The sequence below is a fragment of the Miscanthus floridulus genome, chromosome 4 (genome assembly GCF_019320115.1).
Source record: "Miscanthus floridulus cultivar M001 chromosome 4, ASM1932011v1, whole genome shotgun sequence".
NCBI classification, from domain to species: Eukaryota; Viridiplantae; Streptophyta; class Magnoliopsida; order Poales; family Poaceae; genus Miscanthus; species Miscanthus floridulus.
Genome location: NC_089583.1, coordinates 45,089,628 through 45,099,933, shown reverse-complemented (window position 1 = coordinate 45,099,933; position 10,306 = coordinate 45,089,628). Strand labels below are relative to the sequence as shown.

The 10,306-nt window shown below is 42.6% G+C and overlaps 1 protein-coding gene across 1 annotated transcript; it reads right to left on the bottom strand.

Moving 5' to 3' along the window:
• Positions 1-1,330: 1,330 nt before the first annotated feature.
• On the bottom strand, positions 1,331-2,931 carry LOC136551445 (uncharacterized). Its single transcript, XM_066542997.1, has 5 exons — positions 2,758-2,931; positions 2,598-2,659; positions 1,938-2,132; positions 1,780-1,855; positions 1,331-1,692 (listed from the first exon to the last, which is right to left on the bottom strand). Exons 1-5 carry the CDS (start codon positions 2,923-2,925, stop codon positions 1,612-1,614), a joined length of 582 nt encoding a protein of 193 aa, XP_066399094.1. The 5' UTR covers positions 2,926-2,931; the 3' UTR covers positions 1,331-1,611.
• Between the last annotated feature and the right edge of the window lie 7,375 nt (positions 2,932-10,306).

Sequence of the window (10,306 nt, the reverse complement as noted above, 5' to 3'; positions counted from 1 at the left end):
GATTCGATGGCATAAGTACGAAGGGAATTTAAATAGAGTTCAAATAACTTTAGTTTTTAAAATATATTTTAAAAATTTTGGAGCCAGTGATTTAAGATCAACCGACCACCTGAGGCACAAGCTGAAGCACCACCCGGGACAGATCATGGAGCACATCTTGGAAGGCAGCTCCTACATGAGTGCCTCAAGGTGCTCGTGGCCATCAACCCGCGCAAGCACAATAGCACATCGACTCGCTGCTCGAGTGCCTCAAGGAGTGGAACGGCGAGCCCCTGCCGCTCTGCTGAGCTGCACCTGCACTGCGTAAGAGCAGAGAAGTATATAGACGAAAAACAAAAGTATAGCGGCTCAAGACGGAGCGTTTCAAGATCATTGTGAAGTTTTTTACAATCATCAGACTAGCAGAAGATACTCTCAATATTACCGTTCCTTGTACTAGTAGCTAAAGTTCATGTGAATGTTGTTGTGTTCCCGCAGCTGCGACGCCATGGCCTACAATGTGCATTTTCGTGGTCATAAGAGCTCCCTCTTATCGATATCTAAACTTTTTTTGACAGCAAGCACACTTTTATTTCAACAGCATGAAGCTGATAGAATGGTTACAGAGTCTGTAACTACAGAGGTCAGTGCATCCCTTAACGGGCACTGTAGAACATGGCTTCTGTTGGAACAACTGAATGATAGACTCGTTGGCTGGGATTGAACCCCTACAAATGCCTGTTTTGCTAATGTATGAGTAGTTTGGTTTTGGCTTCTTCTTATCTTGAAGACACTTGTGTTTCTCTGCATTGTTGAGTTGATGAAGTTCTGTGTGAGATGCTTGATCCTCCAGTCAGGTGGCGTGGACCTATCTCTGTTACCGAAGAAGTTGACAAGTTCTTGATTGTCAGATAGGAAGTTGATGTTGTGTAAATGCAGGCTCTCAGTGACAGCAGCGGCAAGCGCCATGGCTGGTGCCTCTGCCATGACCACCAAGACAGTCTGCAATTGCTGCCTTGATGTAGATATTTTGTGGAGGATTCGTTCCTGTGTTGATGATGAAGATTCCCAGGCCATCCTTTTTTGGAGGTGAGGAGACTTGATCTGGCATAGTTGATGCATGTGTATAGCATCTGGATCCTGGGAGCAGTGCTGGTAGATGAACAAGATATGTGTTTGAAGGCGAGTCATTGTACCTGTGCGCCTGATTGTGGTCTGCATCCTGAATGCTACTTTCTCAAATGCACAGGTCGATGCCAAAGCATAATCAATAAGTGCACAAATGTTTCCAGATAGAAGAATTTAAAATTTGTCACCAAATAGCATAAACTTGGAGCCTCAAACGCACAGGTTGAAGGCAAATTATAATCACAAGTGTAGAAATGTTTCGAGATAGAAGAATTTAAAATCTGCCACCAAATAGCAGCAACTTCGAGTTCCAACTCCTAACAAACCATTCAGCCTAATCTTATTTCTAAACCAAAATAGGACATGAGTCTCAAACGAAGCTAAGAAACCATTATAAGGTAACAAATGAACTCAATAGAACATAGCCACCAAACTATCTGGATCTTGACCAAAATAAATATCTATTCTCTAACGCTTCAATGCTTGCATGATGCCTTCAATGCTCTATTTCGATTCTTCAATATCATTTGTCGGGGAAAATATAATGTCCGCAATCATACTCATCCGAAAGATGTGCACGTCATCCTGATTAACAATTCCATCATCAGTACTCCCAATCACATAAGTACAATGAATGTTAAGTTAAAAGCAAGTGTTGGGCTATTGACTGACCTGTGTGAAATCTCGGACTAGCCTTGTTCCATCCCAGAGCTCCATATACTTGAGCACAAATAACCCACAGAAGGTTCTGCGAATAGGAAGGAAAATAAGATAACACTAGACAGTAGAAGAATACATGTACTGGATGATCAGTGTTGGAATGTACTCACCCATCAGTTTGATGTGGCAAATTGTCATCATCGACTTTATAATCAAAATAAAAATCTGGATCACTGTTCTTCCTCTTCAGCATGAGAACTAGAATTGTCCTTGCATCACCTTCTGCGATTCTTGACCTCTTGTTCTTAGAACAATAGTTGTAAATATCCTTAGTAACAATGCCAACTTTGTCATATCCTCCATATCTGCATTGAAGAACATCTCTTATGACATGCTTACGGATTCCAGCAGCTTCCATTGACATGATCTCATTTCTATGGAAATCCTTAATCTTCCGGTGAGACCATAGGAACGGAACTTCATCAGGCATTGCTAGGCGATGGTTATGCTCATCCACAAAATTATTCACGTACCAAACTCCACGAGATCTGTGTAGTCTAATATCAAGTAATGCACTGCAATCACATCGAGTTAGGGCTCGTGGTCTACGGCTGTAATCCTCCTTGTCTAGCCATTTTTCATCTCGCTCCCCTTCTCTACAACACACAAACCGCCTGAACACAATTGCCCCTGACTGCTTGCTACGTCTCACTTTCTCCTTTCTAACACTGAAACCCTTGTCCCTCGCATAATTATAGAATGTGAATGCCTCCTCTTCACTTGCAAAAGTCTTATTTGCTATGCTTCAGAACTCATCCATTTTTTTGTACCTGTCCCCAACATTTGCAGTACTTCCGAACATTTCCTTGTCATAACCGACATTGCCAGCTTCCTGCAAATGAAAATGGATAATGTTTCGCTCAATACTTGACATCATACATTACTACATTGGACATCAGTTGTAGAAAAGTTATATTGCTATTGATTTACCTTTCCATAGTTGGCCTCGCCACCGCCGGAATGGTTGCCTTTCGATGGAGAACTTGTATCCGTACCGTCTAACCTACTATCATCACCATCCTCAGAACTACTATCATCACCGGTCCCAAGATTGAAGAATAAATTCTCCTCATATCCAGCATCACCGATGTTGTCCATGGCAGATTCATGTAGTGTATTCCTGATAAGAGGATATTTCAGCTTCAGCCTTACAATTTCAAACCATGTGTGCTACCTCAACAAAATGGATACAAAAGCATGATGCGTACCTGGTTTCCATGCCCTCTCGTCCGCCGTGGATGGCCCTTGCCTCGTCGGCAGGGCTAGTAGCCGTCACGCTGGCCATCCTCGCACACTTCAAAAACAGGCAGCAGTTGGCGACGAACTTCCATGCCATCCCCAGCACAACGAAATGGGATCGGTGGAGAAGGGGGAGGAGCCGCCAAACCTGGTGGCTCCCGGATCACAGGGGCGCCGGCGGCTCGTTGGCGCGAGCGGGGCGCGGACAGGCGCCTATCATCTGATGACGCGGCGGGGTGCGGGCAGGCACCTCCCTCGGTACAGGGTCGAGATGGGGGGGGATCAGAGGGGGCTGAATAGTCCTTTCTAAATTAAATTGTGTTGGTTAACCGAAATAAATGTGAAATTAAAAATAATCGATCTAGCCAAGACTACACCCCTCTATCGAAGTTTACAAGCACCTTATAAAGATCCTAATTAGGCAACAAAGGTGACAGGCTAGCTAGAACTCACCAATCCAATTCTAGGAGCAAGTTCACACAAACCTATGCCACTAGTATTTTACGCACAAGAGAGCTCCTACACAATTCTAGTAAGCAAAAGTACAAAGCTCCTAAGCTCACTAGCAGTGCTCAATAACAAGGCAACCAATGTCCAAATTAGAGAGCGCAAATACTTAGCTACACTAAACTAGGCAATGTGACTAACAAGGTTATATAAACCAAATTAGCCACGCAAGGGAGCTACTTCTATGCTACATAAGCTAGAAAGGTAACTAGTGAGCTACACATGATAACTAATTACAAGAGCAACTACACAAGCACAATGTATATGAAAGTAATTACAAGCTTGTGTAAGGGGATTGTAAACCAACTGAGAAGAACAATGTTGACACGGTGATTTTCCCCCGAGGTTCACGTGCTTGCCAACACTGCTACATCCCCATTGTGTCGACCTGCTCACTTGGTGGTTCGACGGCTAATTGGCATTACCCGCCAAGCCCTGCACTGTCGGGCAGCGCAAGAACCTACCCTGAAAGTCAGGGTAGCTCAATGACACGCTTCAACTAGAGTTGCTCTTTCGCGGCTCCCATGGGGCGAGCACAATGCTCCTCACAAAGCTCTTCTCCGGAGCACCTGCACAAGCTTCTTGCGGGCTTCGACGAGACCACCACCAAGTCGTCTAGGAGGTGGCAACCTCCAAGAGTAACAAGCACCACCGGCTTGCAAGGCGACCACCTAGTGCCACTTGATGCAACCCCATAATGCAATCACACTAGAATTGCTCACTCACTCAATCAGATGAACACTATCAAGCTAGAGTGAGTTAAAGGGCTCCCAAGCACTCTCAAGCATGGACACAAAGTCCCCTAAGGTGCTTAACCCCAGCCATGGCCGAGACCACCTTCTATTTATAGCCCCATGGGCTAAACTAGCCGTTACCCCTTCACAGGGCAAAACTCGGGGTGACCGGACGCGCTGGTTGTATCGACTGGACACACCCTGCCAGTGTCCGATCAATGGATGGCTGCCACATCATCCTTAGCTTCACATGCGAACCGCCTGATATCAACGGTTAAGTTGCGACCGGACGCACCTCGAGGATGACCGTACGCTACTACGCCTGAGTCCGGTCGTTTCCAGAGAGCTTCCCGAGCCTCTGTTTTGCGACCGGACACGTCCGCTCCTACAGGACGCAGACCAATTAGAGTCTGGTCGTTTTTAGAGAGCTCCCCAAGCCTCTAATTTGTGACCGGACGCGTCCAGTGCTGCACGACCAGACGTAGACCAGCATTCGATCAGCTCTGCGCCTATGTGCCAACTTCAGCATCGCCTACGTCACCATACGTCACACGTGACCGGACGCAGGCCCTGCGTGTCCGATCACCTTTACTATGCAGTGTTCGGTCACTTGACCGAGACCGCACCCAACTGCTATCACTGACCGGATGCACCGGTCCTGCCGAGGCCAGTGTCCGGTCACTCGCAATGCCTCCTTTCGCCTCCGTTTCTTCACCGAGTTGATTCATTTCAACTCCAACTCCTTCTCCTTTACAAATGTGCCAACACCACCATGTGTATGTGTGTTAGCTTTTCACAAACATTTTTTAAGGAGTTAGCCACTCAACTTGCCACGCCACTCGATCCTACAAATGATGCAAAGTTAGATCACTCGAGTGGCACTAGATGACCGATATGCAAACAAGTTTGTCCCCCTTGATAGTACGGACCATCTATCCTAAACCCTAGTCATAAACTTCTCTACACACCTATGACCGGTGAAATAAATGCCCTAGGTTATACCTTTGCCTTGCGCATTCCATTCCAACTCCTCGATTGTTGATGCAACATATGCACCAACCAATCACCAAAGATATGATCCACTTCATATCATCACATGATCATATTGGTTCATCGATCTTGACTTCACTTGCTTTTCATCAGTTGTCCTTAGTCCATCGGTGCCAAGTCTTGCTCAAGCTTCACCGCCACATGCGGTCCATCGCTCCAAAGCCTCTAACTTGCCCTTCACGCTTGCAACCGGTCCATCAAGCCAAGTCATGTCTTGATCTTCTCCACCTTGATCACATGACTCAATGTCATGTCTCATGTGCAATGAGCTCCTTCATCATCACATGTGTGAGCTTTGCAACATCTTCGAGCCATTTCCACCTTCATGGCATATGTTGCTCACACACATGTTCCTGTGGACTAATCACCTGTGTATCTCACATAAACATAATTAGTCCACCTAGGTTGTCACACAATTACCAAAATCACACAAGGACCTTTCAATCTCCCCCTTTTTTGGTAATTGATGACAACTCTATAAAGATATTGAAATTAAGCTCTTTTGGATTCATGTTGCTTGCCCAAGCAATTTTACCATGTGTAAATGATTTTGGACAAGTACCATAAACCCGAAATGATAGTATTAGCTCCCCCTACATATGTGCTAGTGTTTGGTTTGAAGCTCGCATATATGCATAGATTGGAATTGTGGGAGAGTAATTTCTACCAAATGATGCTAAGGTGTATAGAGTAAACCTTTGAAGCATGATACCAATCGGAGTTGCACCTTTAAGTTCATCCTTAGCACCATGGTTAGCTAGATATCACTTGGAAATAAAATCACTAGATACCTCATGAGATCAACATTAAAAGCAAGGTACTAGCATTACTTGAAAAGCATACCAAGTGTCTAGCTATCATCCTATGCATGCTAGTTTTCATTTCATCAATCAAATTCTTCAACTAGCATACACCACACAAGCAAGCATATTGAATTTAAAAAGCTTATGCAATGCAAGCAAGCACATGACTATGCACATAACAAATGCATCCAATCAAAGTTCATGAGCTTGCTCCCCCTACTTGTGTGCTTCTCTTGTCCAAGAATAATTTTGATCCATCTCTTTTCTTCAACTCTTTTCTTCAATGTTGCTCCCTCTTTGTCCATGTCTATGTACAACCTCTACTTCTTTGTCTCAATCTCCCAAAGCTTTCATATCTTTGTACAATCTCTCCCCCTTTGTCATCAATTTCCATAAAAGGTGTGTGCATCTTATTGATGCAAAGATTTGCATTTGGGGTAGATGGTTGAGGCTTGAATCTTGCATATTTTTATGGACATCACTTGATTGTTGGAATGAACACCACTTGTAACCCTTGAGATACCACACATAGAATCTTTGATCTTGATACCAATTTGTGGGACACCTCCCCCTATATCATAGCATGGGTCATCCATTTGATAAACTTGACCTCTTATAGGTGAGGGATGTATTCTTCATTTGATGATCACTAAAAGTTGAGGATCACTTGTGAAACCATCGTATTGCATGATTGATACCACAGTACAGATGTGATACCACTTTGAAAGAATTTGCTAGTATGGAACCACTTGTTGAATTTATCAATAAAAATCATTTCTTGAACCTTTGCTATCTTCATGAGTACCACTTATAGGATATCTCTTGTGAGTTGATCTAGACATCACTTGTGAATTCTTGATGAAATACTTGAGTCTAGATACCACATGAAATAAACAAACTAGATATCCATTTGCATTGTTGTCTTTTGTTTGTACTCTTGTTACTTATCATGAGATTCTAAGTTGACTTGAACTAAATTGATTTGTCTAAGCTTCCAAGTCCTGGTTTGAACCAATGATAAGCTTCTTCACACCTTTTACAAGGGTTATCTTGTACAATGTTGTACTTGTCACTTGCTAGCAATCTAAATTAAATCAAGTACTTAGGTTCACTAGCTCACTGAACAAATTCATATAATAACCACTAGATCAACTAATCATTCAAGCAATAGTGGTAGGGCTATGAATTTAAACATTTCATTTGTTATGCATGATCCTATGAAGCATGTACTATATGCACTAATCATATACTAGTAAGGGATGAAGTGATCATGCACATTACAATGATACCTTTGCTATGTTGGAGTAGAGGATAGTCACATAGATTCTAATTCATTTCTCCAATAGCAATGTGAAGTCCAATTATAAGCTTAGGTGAAGACCAATCGTGTATAATGAAATCCATTCTTCACCCATATGATTTGAGAACCACTAATATGATTAAGTGCACTATCTTGTTGTGGTTAGCTTGCTTCATCATTTGATCAATGATTGCATGAGAGAACTATTTAGAATACCACTTCAAATATCATGACTAGCTCTTTTTGGGTGTTACTTGCTTTTCTTGATCAACCCTTTTGATTGCTTCAATTAAGCATATCAAATGTCCCTCGGATCACCACTTCTATATTAGCCTTCCAAGTACCATACTTGGTTTACCTACACATAGGCGGCAAGCCCCTACACTTAGGGAGAAGTGACTTCTCTCCAAACAACTATTCTTGACACTCGCTTGAAATAACTTGATTGATTGATCCAAGTGATGGACTTAACTTGATGAGTAAGCTTGAATCCTTCTTTAAGTCCTTTTCTTTCTACTTGTTTAAGTCCTTTTTCTTTCTACCAAATAATTTCCAATAGTCACTAGAACTTAAACTTCATCTTTATCTTGAGTTTAATCTTGATCTTCCAATTGAGTACCAAATATCTATAAAGTTCACTCCACAATTAAATGGCCTTGTACTTTTTGCTTGTCATGCATCTAGATCATTTCAAAATAAAACTTAGGTGCCTCAATCACTTATAAACATGATTCCAACTTGAGGACCTTTCAATCAAAGTAACTCCAAATAAATCTAATAATTGTCACTTTTCTGGCAGATTCTGTACTCTTCAAAGAAAAATGCATATCTCTCAAAGTATAAATCCAAATACTACAAAATTTAGTAGGAGATGCGCTTCACTAAGTTATCTAGCAGCTGTAAATATTTGAGCTTTATTTGACTTCTATATTACTACCAGATTTCAATTCTTCCACCACTGTTATATGCTAAAAACTGCTTGCACTATAGCTAACAAGATCTACTCTAAAACTGAAGCATCTCTTATCCAATTCTCATGAAATTTGTACAGCATCTTATACCATAAGTCTAGAGTATGTATACCTAATTTTTATGCCAATCCAATAAGTTTTGATTACTCAAACATGCTAAGATCACTAGCTCACTCAGATTTTTAATATAGGACAGATTTCAATCACTTGAGCTATACTTCATCAAATGTGAATCAAACTTAAAATCAACTTATTTGAATACTTTCACAAGACATAAATACATTCAATCCACTTACTAAATGTCATCTTATGAATTTATCCAACACAAATTAATCCAAACTTGATTACTAAGCAATTATCCATTCAATCATCTTATAGCAAGCAACATTGCATATTTATCCAATTCAATTAACTCATATGCACCCAAAAGAAATGATCAATAAGAGATATACCTTGGTTAGCTCATGATCATCCAACTAGCAAGCTTCAACTCAAATATTTGCAAGCCATTAAATATATCCAATAAATTACCACAACTTGAATATGACACTTGTATGTTGATAGTACTTGAACTTCACTCAATTTTCACTTGGTATTGGGTTTGGATGTGCACTACGGCTTCATATCTTGACTCAACATATGATGATTAATATGAAATCAATTGAATCAAGTCTCCAATGCTGATGGTACCTACAATCAATCATCCACTTTTTGATGGTACCCAAACAAGTTTGGGTCCTCTCTAAATTAGGAGCAACATACTTAGGTAAAGCCTTAGTATGAGTAGCGGGATGTTTTGCAATAGCAACCATAGAGGTACCATTACCATCCTTTCTAAGCATAGAATTGTAACAAACCGGATTTTTGGAGAAGCCAAAAATACAAACTTTTTAAAAATTTTCCCGCAATGAGTGAAGCATGTAGACGCTAGGTCAAACCTAGGTCAAACTGAGAACAATTTATAAATAAATTGTTGCATACATATAGTAATGCTTGTAGGAGCTTGCCGGAGTTTCTTGGTTGAGGTAGGGTTTTGTGTTAGAGCGCAAGTCCGTAGCAAATCCTTTTGATCCCTTCTAGAATATCTTATGAATCCCTTTACCTCTCTCGATTCGTTCCAATATCCCTGAACCTCATTCGAATCCTTCAATCCAATTCACTCAATCAATCAACTTCTTTACGATATCAACGCTCATGTGTTTGCAACCCCTGTCGTGGGCCCTAGAACCCTAGTGGACCCCCATAAAGGTTTGTATATGTTGGCAACACGTGCACACATGTATAGGAGCCATGGAGTACATTAGATATAGTGATAAGAAATAGAAAAGACTTAGAAAAAGAATGGGCAAATGGAAAAGGCCATCGGCCCACTCGCACCACCCATGGCCTGCCTGGCCTGCTAGATGCACAGGCCCAGCTTGCCCTCCACTACCCTGCCGGCCCACCCGACCTCTCTCCCTTTTTCCTGGCCCAGCTAGCAACGCGGCCCAGCTCGTGCTCATGCTCGCCCGCAACCTGCATGCACGCGTACACAACCCAGCAGGCCGAGGCCCAGCTCGCGCGCGGCCGCGCCCACATCACCACAGAAGAAGCCGGTGCCCCCACTCCAACCCTAGGAGCAAGTTGCTCCCAGGCGCCACCGCTGCCACCACGCGAAGGCAAACCACACGATGCCTCTGCACCAGCGCCCACACCTGCTCCCTCTCAGCGTTCGTGCTGCTTGATACGCGCCACGCATCCGCATGTACGGAAGCCGAGGCTCATCACCGTCCATCACATCAGAACCCTAGCCGATGCCGCTATAAAAGGACGAAGCAGCCGGCACCCTCTCCATTCTCCACTGTAGCCGCCACCATTCCCTTCTTCCTCCCTTCC

Bases quoted from the DNA above. Each gene is read 5' to 3' on its own strand.
- LOC136551445 (XM_066542997.1), bottom strand. From the start codon at position 2,925: ATGGACAACATCGGTGATGCTGGATATGAGGAGAATTTATTCTTCAAT. The intron at 2,660-2,757 runs GTAAATCAATAG...TTTCATTTGCAG, and splicing joins GCGAGGCCAACTATGGAAAG to GAAGCTGGCAATGTCGGTTA. The intron at 1,856-1,937 runs GTGAGTACATTC...TCCTATTCGCAG, and splicing joins TTGCCACATCAAACTGATGG to AACCTTCTGTGGGTTATTTG.